Source organism: Pipistrellus hanaki (assembly GCF_964339955.1).
Source record: "Pipistrellus hanaki genome assembly, chromosome: 7".
In the NCBI taxonomy this organism is placed as follows: Eukaryota; Metazoa; Chordata; class Mammalia; order Chiroptera; family Vespertilionidae; genus Pipistrellus; species Pipistrellus hanaki.
In genome coordinates, this window is record NC_140509.1 from 40,300,949 (window position 1) to 40,317,289 (window position 16,341).

A 16,341-nucleotide genomic window follows, 5' to 3' on the forward strand; every position below is an offset into this window, starting at 1 on the left:
TGAATACCTGGTAAATATTTGAATGATCAGCACCATTATTCTTTCTAATTAAGCTGCATTTTTTCTCAATCTTGTCTTCCAGAGAACCCTGATATCTCTGAATCCCCATGATCTAACAATCTGCTGGCACTTGCTAAACATTAAATACATGATAATAAATAAGTAAAGTAATATGATCACATGGAATTCAGTGCTTCTTATAAAATACATGCTCTCATTTTAATTTTTTACCCTGGCACGTGGTGTATTTACCAAACTTTTAAGAAGGGACTTTTCACTCAGAAATGGAATCTTGACAAATTGGTGATGACTGAAAACTTTTTCTGAAAACTTTATCTCTGACTAGCATGATTTATAATAAGAACAATCTCTGTTTTTATGTATAACTTCCCAACAAAGGTGCCTTTGAAGCATGTCGTATTTTAAGCATTTGCATAGACTGAGTGAAATGGTTCTCCCTCTAGCCCACAGTGAACGTTTACTCACTCCCACTCAGATCTAACCGTGGCGTGTAAAAGCTGATGCCGCTGGAATTTCAGAGCAATGCCTATTGTTAGTTGAGGATAGTGGTATCTTCTCCTGAGCCACCCCATTTGGTTACAACCTGGCTGCGAGGGACGAATAAGATGCACTTTTTCTTTTTTGCTAGACATAAGGCAAGTGGATAGGAACTTTAGGCTGGGAAGGATTTTGTCTCTTCCAAACTATGGGGCAGTGTTTTGTGGTGGTGTTTTTTTCCTGATGGAAAACTTCTACCAGGAAGAGTTGGTACATCCCCAAATATGTATAATTACATACTAATGTATCTATACTTTTATAAAATTCATCAACCATTAAGGGATACTATAAAAATGAATAAAAAATGCAATTTATGTTTTCTTCCCTCATCCCAATGACTTGTAACTTGCCCCCTGGCTGACGGGTTCCTTGCTATTGGAAGGCTCTGTGGGAACAAGGTTCTCCAGGGTCAGGTCACTCAGTGAATGTGGCTCCCGCTCACCCCTGGGCTCACTTCCTTCAATGAATTCTATCAAAATCAACAGGCTTTAAGCTTTGAAGAAAAAAAATTAAAATTCAATGATCGAATGATGATTTAAAAGACTTTATTTCTAGCAGAGCCAGCTTTTTATAGTCATGCTAAATACTATATTTCATTCCAAATGAAAAGAACTAACTACTGATTATCCTGCAGGAGAGAGAAAAGCAATAAAGCTGCAGTATCTCCTTAAAGCATGTCCAAGGCGGTGTGGTGAGGAAAAGGAGAGTGTTATCTCACAAGGCCAGAGACACTGAACAAATTAATTTTCCATTCCAGGAAATCAGCAGTCATCAACATGGCACTTTGCAAAACATTTAAGATTTGTGATAATAACAAGTACTGCAGTGGCACTCCGTGTGGTTCTCCACTTTGATATTTCCCATTACTGTGGCCTAAAGGGGAACAAAACAAAGACAGATAATTAGATAGATAAGTAGGTAGGTAGGTAGGTAGGTAGGTAGGTAGGTAGGTAGATGATAGACAGACAATAGGCAAAATTAAAAATTGTTAAATAAAAATATCTATAGACAGCTGAGCTAAATAGATGCTTGTTAGATTTGCATTTCCTCCCATTCTGATATTTTGACTCTGAAAGGAGAGTGCATGCAATGTGCATTGTGTAAGCATCATACTCTCTCCCATGCTCTCTCCTCACTACCTCTGCCCCTATTCTCTTCATTCTAAATAAAACCAGCCTGTACCCACAAGGTTGCTGACTCTTTGAATAAAAAGGACAAATGCAACCTCTCCCAGCATTAATACCCAACAAGGATGTGTCATTAGATGCCTCTCACATTAAACCCCATGACTATTCACTGGGGACATTTCTTCGGTTAGACTGTTAGAAAGCTTCTGGAGCCTTTAGGTTCTCACCTTGGTAAATGCTTTGGCCACACAGCATGTGGCTTCTGAGGTGATGTTCTTAGGGACCAACATCGTCTTCTTGGACCTTGCCGGAGTGGGGTACGCTCTGGAGAAGCAGCAGCCCATGCATTGGTAAATGGGGGCGCCCAGCTTGGAGAAGTATTTGTTCTCCTTTAGCTTGCATTCTGGGCAAACTATTGCCAAAAAAGGAAAAAAGAAAAGGCAAAGAATAAAATAATCCAAACACAATTCAAAAAGAAACTATACATTTTTCCTTATTGTGGGGTGGTAGACAGACTTTTTCCATTGGGACTAGAATAAATAAATACTTTTTGAATACTGTATATGTAATCTTCACACATACTACCTAATTATATGAATTGGAGTTATTTCTGTGGGGAAACAATTTTGACAGATATTCATGGAAAATCTCGATAGCAGCAGTCTCTCTCCCAGCATGACTTCCCCATCCCAGGACTAATAGTATGGCTCTAAGGAAATGCAGTTTGATAGATGAAAACATCATGCTCATCTGAAAGGAGACTTTTGCCCAAAGGCAAACTATTTTCCCCTTTAAAACCTACTATTGTTCTTTCCCAAAGAAACTCCAAATACTGATAGAGAAAATGATGTCAGAGAGCAAGCTTGGGGAGAGCAGAGAGCCTGGTATTAGAGGGGACAGCTGCATGCGGGATCTGGGATTAAAATATTACCACTTGTCTAGAGAAAAACTCGGACCAAGGCTAGCTCACAACTTCACAGCAGATGGAATTATATCAGCTACTCTTTAAAATGTTTCAAACAATACAGCAAAAACAAATTTACTGCATAAATAGGATTTTGCCTTTCTCACTCATTAACAGCTGTGAAACTTCATCTATCTCAAGTCTTCCAGGAGAAATGTAAGAAGAAAAAAAAAGCCCACCAAAACTGAGCTACATTGAATAAGAAACATTTGCTGCTTATAAAACTGAGATAAAGAATAATCAGGAATGTATTTCAGATGAGAATATATAGGCTGCTATTTAAATAGATATGTAAGATATCATTTTCATCGAAACATAATTTATGTTCACAATCTGCAAGTTCCTAGATATGGATCCGGCAGCCAGGATTCACCACATTTGAAAAGGAGGTGGCTATGTAATTAGTGGAGTTATTGATGCACATCTGGTTTTCTTATTGCTGCGCACACAAGTGGGGTCACACACCTTGCATTGTAAACTCTCCGTCAGGAAAGGAGTGGAGAATGTGCAGAAACACAGACAGTGTGGCCAGAATGACAGTTGCGTGCTTTCTGTAGTAATCCATGGCTCTTCTGCAAAACAGGATGGGGGAAAAGTTAACTCTAAAATTGGCTTACCAGTCATAACAACAATCAGTAGTTTTAACAGTGCAACTAAGAACAATCACCAGTGCCTTGATCCCTCTGCGTACAGCCCCCAGCATACTCTGAAGCCAAGGATAAAACAACAATTTATCTTTTAGAAAGAGGTGGGAATTTGCATCTTCTCATTTCTCACATCAGCCAGTAGAATCGGGCTTAATGACAGCAACAATAAATTTTCCTTTTTAAATATCCTGCAAAGAAGCCTCGCTGTCCTTGTGTGTAGTTTGTTCGGGAGGGAGATGAGGGGTATAGCACAAGGGATCCTTGTGGTGATGAAACAACTCTGTATCTGGAAGTGGTAGTTGTCATACTAATCTGTACATGGGTAAAATTTCATAGAACTACACACACGCGCGCGCACACACACACACACACACACACACACGCGCGCGTACACATACACATGCGTGCGCACACACACAATGCTAGTGAATAACCTTCCTGGGTTGTACCAATGTCAATTTCCTGGTTTTCTCATTGTACTATGTAATTAAGCAAGATATTATCATTGAGGGAACTGGCTAAAGGGTAGCCAGGACTTCCCTGTACATTTTTTTGCAACTTCTTCTAAATCTATACTTATTCAAAACAAAAAGTTAAAAAAAAAAAAAAAGACATTTCAGAATGAAATTTAAAGTTGCATGTGAGTCAAAACTTATAGTTATTTTTCATGTAGACTGACATATAAGACCATGGTTTTGCTAGATGTTTATATCTCATAAGAATGATATCTCATAAGAATGATCTGTCACACAGTAAAACTAACAGTTTATAATACAGAAAAACAGGCTGTATGAATATAGTTAAGGCTAAAACATATGCATGTCATTTCTATCTGATGTATGTACTTATACACAAGTAACTATCAGCTTTATCTTCAGCCATAATTAACTAAGTAAATATCCTAAGTCAGTGGTTCTCAAAGTGTGATTTGGGGGCCCTAAACACTTTCAGAGGATCTGAGAGGTTAAAATGATTTTCATGATAATACTAAGAAGCTATTTGCCTTTTTCACTCTGATCCTCTCATGAGTGTTCAAAGAAATTTTCTAGAGCTTACATGACATATGATATTGCAACAGACTAACCAAAGAAACACATACAAATGTAGCTATGTTCTATTAGGCCAATCTTTTTAAATTTTTGCAAAAAAGCTAAAACAATGCCACTCTTCTCATTGTTTTCTGGTTTTTTGTTTTGGAAAGTGTCATTTTTATTATAAATACTAGAGGCCCAGTGCACGAAACTCATACAGAAGGGGGTGGGGGGGATAGTTGTTCCTTAGCCTGGCCTGTACCTTCTCCAATCTGGGACCCCTCGAAGGATGTCCTACTGCCAGTTTACAGGGATCGGGCCTAAACCGGCAGTCAGACATCCCTTTTATAATCTGAGACTGCTGGCTCCAGCTGCTCACCTGCTTGCCTGCCTGCCTGTTACACCTAACCACTCTGCATCCTGGCCTGCTTGCCCCCAACTGACCCTACTGCTGGCCTGCTTGCCCCCTAATGTCCCCCCTGCAGCCTGCTCACCCCCAACTGCCCCCCCCTTGCTGGCCTGCTCACTCCAAACTGGCCCCCACTGTTCTGATCACCTCCAACTGACCCCCACTGACAGCCTGCTCACCCCCAACTGGCCCCCCTGCTGGTCTGCTTACCCCCAAGGGCCCCTGCTGTCACATCCTGGCCTGATCGCCTTCTGGCCACCCAAGGTCCCAGGCATTCTTTTTTTCTTTTTCTTTTTCTTTTTCTTTTTTTTCAGCACCTCCTTGAGAGGAGGCCAGGGCCAGCTGGAAGCCAGTATCTAGGATTTATTTGTCTTCTATAATTGAAACTTTGTAGCCTTGAGTGGAGGCCAGGGCCAGCCAGGGGATGCTTGGCCTCCTCCATTGCCAAGGCAACCCAGGCCTCCTGCTTGCTCCAACTCCATGGTTGGCTGCCATCTTAGTTAAGTTAGTTTGCATACTCCTGATTGGTTGGTGGGCATGGCTTGTGTGTATAGCAGAGTGATTGTTAATTTGCATGTTTTTTTTTTTTATTAGTGTAGCTATGTTATTTGCATTAACATATGGTGGGTTTGATGCTCTTGCTCTTAAAAGCATAAGTATTTTGAAACTTTTACAGACATAATTTCTAAATCAGTAAATATTGATGAATATAACTTGATTTTTAAAAGATATTTGAGCTTTTCAATAATTTTTAAAGCATAAAGAGGTCTTGAGTCCAAAAAGTTTGAGAGCCACTGCTTAAGTGATGTACAAAGCCACAAGGAAAATTTCAGAATTAAAAGTGGTTTCCTTTTTAAACTAGCACCACTTTTGTGCTTTGATATAGCAGCTCATATATTATGAAAATTCAGCATTATGCAGTGAATATATGTCAAATTAATTCAGGAAAAAGCATTTATAACAAGATTGCTGAATGTGAGAGCATAAAGTCAATCCACATTTTAGAATTTGCTTTATGATAAAAGAAAGATTGAAAGGAACAGAACCCAAGTCCGCATTGCTGAACAACAGAAACAGCTTTGTCTTAATTTTTAAAAAATAATAATAAGGTTAACCAAGCAGAAAATGACTAACCCTTAAATTCTAGGTGTTTTTGAAAACATTTTAATAAATGTTTTTATCATGCTAATCACCTTTATATCTTTTTGTTTTTGAAATCTGAAAGAAAAACATTATAAACCAGGGCAGGAAAAATAATGCTCAGCTGAGATTTATGCTATTTTGAAAAATATGCACGCTCTAAATCAAGATGTGCTAACCACAGCCTCTTAGTATTCTGGGTAGACACCACAGACTCTCTACATTTAACCCCACAGTCCATTTCTAACGTCCACTGAACATGCCCTTAGCTCCTGCCACCTGCCACATCAGGATGATCTGAATCCAAGAAACTGTGTGTTTTCTCAACTTGTCCTGTACTGCCTTTCTTCCCTCTCAGCCCATCTACCTCAGAGTTTTTTAAGAAGCTGCCCATGTATATATATACACACCACACACACATACATATACACATATGCCGTTCAAAGACAGACACACCACTTTTTGAAGTGGGAGTGTCTATCTTTGCAGAAGGAATGTAGGCTGAGAGATATTTTTGTGGCCATCTTTGGAAAATACAACCTGCCGTAGCAGTAAAACCTCATGGGCAATGAACAGTGAGGGAGCTTCTCTCTGAAGCTCCTCTGCTCTGTTTTTATCACACACACAAATTCTTATAAAGTGCCGGGATTAAGAAATCTGTAGTCTTGGCCTATCCCATTATTGAAAGACCTCAAGGCAAATTTAACGTGTTTTTTTATATTAGATTAAAAAAAAATAGGTGGGCATGTGTGTATGTACATACATATGCATATAAAAGATTGGTCTAAGAAGACTGTATTTTGGTGCAATGTGACATCCTGCCCTTCACTTACAAAGATGCTGCCATTGCTCCCCACTGCCAGACAGTGAGGTTTTTCATTTTTCTGATGGTGTGATAGATGGGGTGACTCATCTCTGCTCTCCATACCAGGAAGCCCAGCTTAGTCATAGCACTTTTTTTTTTTTTTAGATGACTGCTAGGATAACAGGCATAATTCTTTAACAAAACAGATTAAATCTAACTGACTTCTAGAGGGTTAACCTAACAGTTCACCTCATTACCTCATCTAACCCAGCTAGCGACCAAGGTGGGGGAAAGTAGGCCCCTTCAGAGAACAGCGATTAATGAAAGGGAACCTTGAAAGTTCAGCCTTTAATCCCCAGCATACAGCCTGGCATGAGATAGGTATTCAATAATTGTTAAACAGAAAATAGGCCTGTAAGTTTTAGCATCTTTCCTGGTCCAGAGAAGACAGCAATTGTTTTCAGCTTGATGAAAGGTTTGAAGATGGAATGTCACGAGGGAGAGCAGAACGTTTGGGATCCTCCATTCCACCACCGCCCACAGAGCAGAGCCCTGAGCATGCTCACTCACCTCTGCTTCCCACCAAGTGATCACCTCTGTCTCTGGGTGCACAGATTTAAAGGGTTTGGGGTCAGTGGTCAGGAAATTCAGCTTGGAGTGGCCATGTCTACTAGTTTTCTTTACTCAGGCCATCTAGTTGCAGTAAGTGGGTTTTTATTTTGTTCTGTGGCATGTTTTGAACTACCAGTCTAGCAGAGAGTGTCTCCATGATCCCATGCTCCAGTCCTCAACTTAAATAATCCTCCTCCAGGTTCCTAGTTTTACCAAGTAGACATTCAAACATTGTTCCCAGGCACTGGAGTGACCTTGAGACCCATTAACACCTTCACTGATCGTTTTCTCCAAAGTAGACAGAGAATATCTGAGAGATTGGGAAGATGGATTAGGAGACCCTCGTTAACACTCCCAAGATCCATCTCAAGTCCCCTCATCCATTCTTTGATATGGAGAATTAGTGTGTTCTTTCTGATAAAAAGATGGGTTTGGCCCTAACTGGTTTTGCTCAGTGGATAGATTGTTGGCCTTCAGACTCAAGGGTCCCAGATTCAATTCTGGTCAAGGGCATGTACCTTGGTTGTGGCACATCCCCAGTAGGAGGTGTTCAGGAGGCAGCTGATCGATGTTTCTCTTTCATCCATGTTTCTAACTCTCTATCCCTCTCCCTTCCTCTCTGTAAAAAAAATCAATAAAATATTTTTTAAATAAATAAATAAAAAGATGAGTTTGAGGTAATTTGGCAAATGTTCAATGTTGTTAAGTGCCAAATTTAAGATTTAAATTGAACACTTGGAAGATTTAGAAACTTTGAATAACTACCTGCCACATGTCAGGCATTGTGCCAAAATATAAGTAATATAAATATGAATGTTTCCTGCTATCTGACCCAGAAGCAAATAACTATAAGTTAAAGTGATGAATGCTGTAATAAATGCACCTGCAGACATTGACAGCTTTGGTAGTCTGGGTACATAAAAATGAAGAGATGAAAAACTAATGAGAATAAAGAACATGTATTTTATTGTTTTGACATTTGTGCAGGACCTTCATGTATTCAGTAGTCTTCATAATTTCCCCAGAAAGTAAAGGACAAACCAATCAGACTTGGGCAAGTGATTTAGAATGGCAAGGTCATCAGTAATAGTTGAGAAATACTACTGACTCTTATTTTTGTAGCATTTTATGGGAGGAAAAAAATGGAAACGATGTTCAAGAGATTTCAGTATTACTATTCAAATCTAGACAAGAACATCTATTCAAAACGTATCAGGAGCTATGTCATTTTAGCTGAACAGGTGAGCTGCTCTCTCAGTAGGCGGCTTTCTCAGTTATGCATCATTTAAAAACTGATGATAAGACAATATCAGCAACTTACGTAATGTCTACTCGCCCTCTGCCTGACCCCTTGGAAGCCACTCAAAAGAATGCCTTTCAAATGATCCAGCATTTCTTGAGGAAATTTTTTAGATACTGACAGGCACTCACACATCTCAGCAGGAGTCATTTGGTTTCTGGCTTCTGTGAGATAGCATCTTAGGCTGTGATCGTAGACCACAGCCTAATTCAGTCATCAGTGCTGGAAAGAGAATGTCTAAACGCCGCTCCCCTATAGTCTCAAATATTTAACTCCTCACGCAATTAAAATCCCCCAATTTTTTCCCCCATTTTACTTTACCTTCCTCCGGACGTTTTGCAGGATGTGTTCGGGGAACAGTTGATTGTGGGTCTGAAGAATTGTAGCTTCGTTTTGTGGCTTCTCAGTAACTGCAGTTCAACAAAGTCCTCACCTGCTTTTATACCTGCAGAGAAATAAAAACTGCATATCCCCACCGGCATCTAAAGCCCAGGGATCAGCAGCAAAATCTACCGAGTGGCTGTATGGTACTCCGTGTAATTCCCGTGACATCAGTGGGATCTTATCTTGTTTCAACCCGCAGATCATTTTTTAGTTTTGAGCTACTTTCAGGCGGCGATGGCCTCGAGGCCGGCCTATGAAACGAGAGCACGCAGGCATTTTCTACGTAGTTTTACCGAGACTTACACACAACATCCTGAAAGCTGACACTCTCCTATAAACAAGACCTTAACCGGTCTGACATTTAATTAGCTAAGTACCTGATGTTTACTTGAAGCGGGAGAAGAGCTGTAAATTTCAGCTCACAGGTACAGAGCATGGCCAGGCCGTGCACCAACTGTTCCGGTAGAAAACAGAAAAATAAAACGCATGCTCGTGTAGACTTTTCAAAAATCAAAGGTACATCCGAGTTTAATAAGGATGCAGGGAGAAGGTCTGAGGCAGTTCTGAGAGGGGCTGGTGGTGGCTCAACATCTGTGCCTTGTCCCCCCAACCTTACTTCACGTTTGTAAAGCTCAGTTGGTAAGATATGTACACAGATAATAATTTAATAATAAAAAAAATTAAACGGACGCGCGCGCGCACACACACACACACACACACACACACACACACACACACACACACACAAAAGCTCAGTTGCTTCCTAAGCAGAAGATAAGCGTACTGTAGTTTGTCAGCTGTGGGGCATTTAACTCCAAGATTCCCAGTATAGGGTCTCTCTAAATTAAGGTGACCAGACGTCCCGCCTTTGGCGGGACAGTCTCGATTTTTAACAATTTGTCCTGCATCCCACGGCGTTTTTAAAAAGTCCCGATTTTTGCCGGGACCGGTTTGGCTCAGTGGATAGACCGTCGGCCTGCGGACTGAAAGGTCCCGGGTTGGATTCCGGTCAAGGGCATGTACCTTGGCTGCGGGCACATCTCCAGTTGCGGGGGTGCAAGAGGCAGCTGGTCGATGTTTCTCTCTCATCGACGTTTCTAACTCTCTGTCCCTCTCAATTCCTCTCTGTGTAAAATCAATAAAATATATTAAAAAATAAAAAAATAAAAAATAAATAAATAAAAGTCCCGATTTTTGGAAAGAATGCACGACAAGCTAGGGAACGGAGGGAGAACGGGAAGGGAATATATGGTTTTCAGCAGCCATGTGGCTATTTAGCCAGGATATGAGTTTTATATTATTTTTGTTAATTTTATAATGTTAAACTTTAACAATAACAAATAATTGTTGAGAACTGATTATCGAGAACTGCTTATCAAAGTTCGCATTGTTGATCAGTTGTCAGAATTCGACCACCATTGTTTGGATTTAATGAACAATGGCATTTTTGGGCTTTGCAACGATGAAAACATTTTGTCTCTCAGATGATGCACATCGTACTGTGTGCTAGTAAGCTAGTTAAACAAGTAATGTCATTACAAATCAGCTATTCAGATAATTTAGGTAAGTAATTTATTTATTTCATAAATACATAAATGTTCTTGAATTTAGCAGACAGTACTCATATTATTTATATTTTACAGTGGCGGCAAAAAGTCTAGCGCCGGCCGGGACCGGTTTGGCTCAGTGGATAGAGCATCGGCCTGCGGACTGAAAGGTCCCGGGTTCGATTCCGGTCAAGGGCATGTACCTTGGTTGCGGGCACATCCCCAGTGGGGGGTGTGCAAGAGGCAGCTGGCCAATGTTTCTCTCTCATCAACATTTCTAACTCTCTGTCCCTCTCAATTCCTCTCTGTGTAAAATCAATAAAATATATTATAAAAAAAAAAAAAAAAAAAAAGTCTAGTGCCGGCCTTGAAAGTGACACGACTACACATAATTATTTATTTATTATATTTATAAATTGTACTTATGTTGAAATTAAAAAAATATATTACAATACTATTTTTGCATTCTATGAAAATTTTTGTTGCTCCATATAGAGCAAATTTTTAATCAAGAATACCCCACCCCCACCCCACCCCCACCCCACCCCGTCAATGGTGTTCCACTTTACCAATGTTAAAATCTGGTCACCTTACTCTAAACCTACCCAGCTCCTCAGGCTTCGGCTGTGCTGCTTTTATCCCCACCGAGATTAGGATCTTAAAAAGGTTCTTGTCTCCATCTACTGGGCTCACAGTAGATGGAGACAAGGGACTGGTTTAGATTCATGTTATCAGCAACTGTCCCGAGGGAGAGCTTGGAAGATTCTTGTAATAGAAAATCAGCTCTTGATTAATACAAAGAAATTGGCTAAAGAAAGTTGTTTTGGAATTTAAAACCTGTGATAAATTGATTTGTTTCTGTTCTTAAACCTTTTTCAAATTTCCATCATCTCCTTCCGATGGTTCCTCCCAGTGTCTACACTATCCATTCACCTTTTCCTGGTAGCTACTGATGTCACCGTTATTCATGAATTTCTGTCATTTAAACCTCAAATGTCTCAGCTGGGTGGGTGGATTGCTTGGAGCATGGCCCCAACACCAAAAAGATTGCAGGTTGGATTCAGGTTGGATCCGGGTTTGGGCGCTTATGGGAGGCAACCTATCCATGTTTCTTTCTTCTCTCTCTCTCTCTCTCTCTCTCTCTCTCTCTCTCTCTCTCTCTCTCTCTCTCTCTCTCTCTCTCTCTTTCTAACAAAATATCCTCGGGTGAGGATTTAATAAATCTCAAAGGATTGGCAGCATATTTTCAAAGTAGCAGACTTATTTTGGAAATCTGGACCTTCATAGTTTCAGGGGAAGGACACCTTTCAAGTCATGAAAAAAATTCCTTCTCCTTCTATTGCAGAAAACCAGAGAAAACCAAACAACGCTTAGAGAGATTGGAGCCCAGTCCTAGAGAAAATGTCTTTCAAATTCTGGGCAAAGCAACAAGCAGGAGTTTCTTTTTTATTGAAGAGCCAGCCTTATGTTTGCTTAGTGGTTATCTTGCTGAAAGCTTGTGACCCTGAAGACAAGGCACTTCTATTCAATTAAAAAATATATCTGGCATGGCATGAGAGCACAGGAGTGTCTAGTCTCTGGCCTACAAGATCAGACAGCTAAGTTAATTTTTCTTATTATTCAAGCAGGCTAGAAAGCAAAGTTATTTTTTCAGAATAAGGGGCTGCCTAAAAATAGCAGAGTTGACCTTACAGAATAAGGGACTATCTATTGGGTCGGCAGCTAAGTAATTGCGGATTTTTTAAAGAAAATCAAAGACAATTTTTTCATGGAACTAAATAACTTTATTCTGTAATGTATTGCCCATTTTGATCAATGACCTTTTGCCATCTTTCAGGCAGCATCATAATCCCACGTTCAAAAAACTTCTGGTTTTTATTAGCAAAAAACTGAATCAGGTACGATTTGACATCATCATCATTATTGAAATTTTTACCATTCAAGGAGTTTTGTAAAGATTGAAACAAAAAGTAATCAGATGGTGCAAGGTCAGGACTATATGGTGGATGTGGCAAAACATCCCAACCAAGCTCCATTAATTTTTGCCGAGTGACCAAAGATGTGTGTGGCCTTGCATTGTCATGATGGAATACAACACCTTTTCAATTTGTCAATTCGGGCCGCTTTTCTTCAACTGCATTGTTTAATTTCGTTAGTTGTTCAATGTAGACATCAGAATTGATCGTTTGGTTGGGTGGTAAGAGTTCAAAGTAGACAATTCCTTTGTAATCCCACCAAACTGATAACAAAACCTTCTTTTGATGAATATCAGCTTTTGATGTTGTTTGAGTTGGTTCACCTGGCCTGCTCCACAATCTTTTCCGCTTGATATTGTTGTAAACAACCCATTTTTCATTGCCAGTTATCAGTCGTTTTAAAAATGGATCATTTTCATTACGTTTCTTTAGCAAATCGCAGCTGCTAATGCGTTGCGTTAACTGTGATTCTTTCAGTTCGTGAGGAACCCATGTATCGAGTTTTTGAACATAGCCAAGTTGTTTTAAGTGATTTTCAATGCATGTATGTGATACATGAAGCTTCTCTGCAATCTCACGTGTTGTACTGTGACAGTCCGAATTGATTATTGCTTTGATTAGGGCGTCATCAACTTCAACTGGACGACCAGAGCGTCTTTCATCTTTGAGTGAAAAATCACCAGAACGAAATTTGGCAAACCAATTTTGACACTACCGTTCTTTTAAGGCTTCGTCACCATAAACAGCACATAAATTTTTATGAGCTTGCGATGCGTTTTTCCCTTTGCGGAAATAAAAAAGCAAAATATGACGAAAATGTTCCTTTTGATTTTCCATTTTTCAACGAACGCCAAACAAAAACTACAAAACAGATCAAAAAACTTTTTTTACTGATTAACAGCTGAATAGCCAACTATCAAATACAAAATGTGTTTTACATTTGTACTATGTCTGCAAACCTAAAAATTCAACTGAAGCCATATATGTGTGAAGCCCGCAATTACTTAGTTGCCGACCCAATAAATAGCAGAGAATTTCAAACAGTAGTTTTACAAAATAGGGTTAGCTTTCTCACTTCCCTCCTCCCATTAAGGCACTTCACTCTCCTTTATTCTATTCTCTCTCCTCCATTTGTCCTTCTTTCAATCCTTTTTTCTTTGATGATTAAGAAGAAATGTTGTGTCTTGTGTGCTCTTATTAACCATTTTCATATTATTTATGATTTAGTTAATAATGGGCTTTATTTTTATTTCATATATTTTTTATGAATTTAAGAATTTTTATAAGAATATCAGGGAATTCATTTGAATACTTTAGAGCATTTTTAATGTTTGCAGCGCTTTTATATATTTTTATAAGAATATCAGAGATAGCCGAAACTGGTTTGGCTCAGTGGATAGAACATCAGCCTGCAGACTAAAAGGTCCCGGGTTCGATTCTGGTCAAGGGCATGTACCTTGGTTGTGGGCACATCCCCAGTAGGGGGTGTGCAAGAGGCCGCTGATCGGTGATTCTCTCTCATCAATGTTTCTAACTCTCTATCCCTCTCTCTTCCTCTCTATAAAAAATCAATGATATATATATTAAAAATATATATATATCAGAGATATTCTTATAAAAATATATAAGAAGAAATAAAGGGCATCCAATTTGGAAAAGAAGAAGTGAAACTGTCATTATTTGCAGATGACATGACATTGTACTTAGAAAACCCTAAAGACTCCAGTGCAATAATGTCTCCATGGCTGGGAAACATCCTGAGTACAATTTTCTCTCAGTTTCTAGAAGTTTTCAAATCATTTGGAATATCAGATTGCTCAAACTTAGTTCTGAGAATGTTGTACCTTTAATTTCGTATATCAAATTGGCATTTTAAAAATGGGCCTATATAATATTGGGTCGGCAGCTAAGTAATTGCGGATTTTTTAAAGAAAATCAAAGACAATTTTTTCATGGAACTAAATAACTTTATTCTTTAATGTATTGCCCATTTTGATCAATGACCTTTTGCCATCTTTCAGGCAGCATCATAATCCCACGTTCAAAAAACTTCTGTTTTTTATTAGCAAAAAACTGAATCAGGTACGATTTGACATCATCATCATTATTGAAATTTTTACCATTCAAGGAGTTTTGTAAAGATCGAAACAAAAAGTAATCAGATGGTGCAAGGTCAGGACTATATGGTGGATGTGGCAAAACATCCCAACCAAGCTCCATTAATTTTTGCCGAGTGACCAAAGATGTGTGTGGCCTTGCATTGTCATGATGGAATACAACACCTTTTCGATTTGTCAATTCGGGCCACTTTTCTTCAACTGCATTGTTTAATTTCGTTAATTGTTCAATGTAGACATCAGAATTGATCGTTCGGTTGGGTGGTAAGAGTTCAAAGTAGACAATTCCTTTGTAATCCCACCAAACTGATAACAAAACCTTCTTTTGATGAATATCAGCTTTTGATGTTGTTTGAGTTGGTTCACCTGGCCTGCTCCACGATCTTTTCCACTTGATATTGTTGTAAACAACTCATTTTTCATCGCCAGTTATCAGTCGTTTTAAAAATGGATCATTTTCATTACGTTTCTTTAGCAAATCGCAGCTGCTAATGCGTTGCGTTAACTGTGATTCTTTCAGTTCGTGAGGAACCCATGTATCGAGTTTTTGAACATAGCCAAGTTGTTTTAAGTGATTTTCAATGCATGTATGTGATACATGAAGCTTCTCTGCAATCTCACGTGTTGTACTGTGACAGTCCGAATTGATTATTGCTTTGATTAGGGCGTCATCAACTTCAACTGGACGACCAGAGCGTCTTTCATCTTTGAGTGAAAAATCACCAGAACGAAATTTGGCAAACCAATTTTGACACTGCCGTTCTTTTAAGGCTTCGTCACCATAAACAGCACATAACTTTTTATGAGCTTGTGATGCGTTTTTCCCTTGCGGAAATAAAAAAGCAAAATATGACGAAAATGTTCCTTTTGATTTTCCATTTTTCAACGAACGCCAAACAAAAACTACAAAACAGATCAAAAAACTTTTTTTACTGATTAACAGCTGAATAGCCAACTATCAAATACAAAATATGTTTTACATTTGTACTACTTCTGCAAACCTAAAAATTCAACTGAAGCCATATATGTGTGGAACCCGCAATTACTTAGTTGCCGACCCAATAGATATAATAACAGGGCCTGCCACCACCAGCAGACAGACCTGGTGCTCTAAAGCCGAGGTATACGCGGGGCTATTGCTGGCATGTCTTCCCTGGCACTGTAAAGGTGGCCCAGAAGACAGGCTTGCAGAGTAAGAAGTCCGTATTGGTGGTTAAGAAACTCAGGTTAGGAGTACTTTTGTCTCTTAAGTACCAGCTATTCAGCTTATTGTTCTCAAATGAGACCTGTCTTGTGAATCTGAGCGATATGATGGACTCTGCTCTGTCTGGTAGATGCCATTGTGCTTAGAGCAACATTTTGAGAAGCTACCTAATCCCTAAGCTTTTTTGTGCTGTAAAATACAGTAGCTGAAATTAAATGCCAGTTAATTTTTTCAGAGATGAATTAATGGACAGCCTGATCAAATTCAAAGCTATTTGATGTAATAAAACTTTATAAGTGGAACTATTCCATCAATAGGCAAAGTGTAATAAAACCTAACCAAACTGGTAGTATGTAATTTCTGCACAGGTCTCTTGTTTAGTGAATACATCACTATATACTAGTCAGAAATCTTGCTCCAATAAAGGAACATAAAGTTTAAAAATTAATAATAAAATAAAAAGCTTCTGCACAGCAAAAGAAACCATCAACAAAACCATCAACAAAAGAAACCATCAACA

The 16,341-nt window shown here is 39.1% G+C and overlaps 1 protein-coding gene across 1 annotated transcript; it reads right to left on the reverse strand.

Annotated features, from left to right (window-relative positions):
- Positions 1 to 1,087: 1,087 nt before the first annotated feature.
- On the reverse strand, positions 1,088 to 9,016 carry CGA (glycoprotein hormones, alpha polypeptide). Its single transcript, XM_084889164.1, has 4 exons — positions 8,915 to 9,016; positions 3,115 to 3,221; positions 1,913 to 2,097; positions 1,088 to 1,431 (listed from the first exon to the last, which is right to left on the reverse strand). The coding sequence occupies exons 2-4, from the start codon at positions 3,212 to 3,214 to the stop codon at positions 1,354 to 1,356; spliced, it is 363 nt and encodes a 120-aa protein (XP_084745290.1). The 5' UTR covers positions 3,215 to 3,221; positions 8,915 to 9,016; the 3' UTR covers positions 1,088 to 1,353.
- Positions 9,017 to 16,341: the final 7,325 nt, after the last annotated feature.

Excerpts from the sequence above, each read along its gene's own strand:
- CGA (XM_084889164.1), bottom strand. The coding sequence starts at position 3,214 with ATGGATTACTACAGAAAGCACGCAACTGTCATTCTGGCCACACTGTCT. Across the intron at positions 2,098-3,114 it reads CGGAGAGTTTACAATGCAAG|TTTGCCCAGAATGCAAGCTA; the intron begins GTGTGTGACCCC and ends TTTTGGCAATAG. Across the intron at positions 1,432-1,912 it reads TGGCCAAAGCATTTACCAAG|GCCACAGTAATGGGAAATAT; the intron begins GTGAGAACCTAA and ends GTTCCCCTTTAG.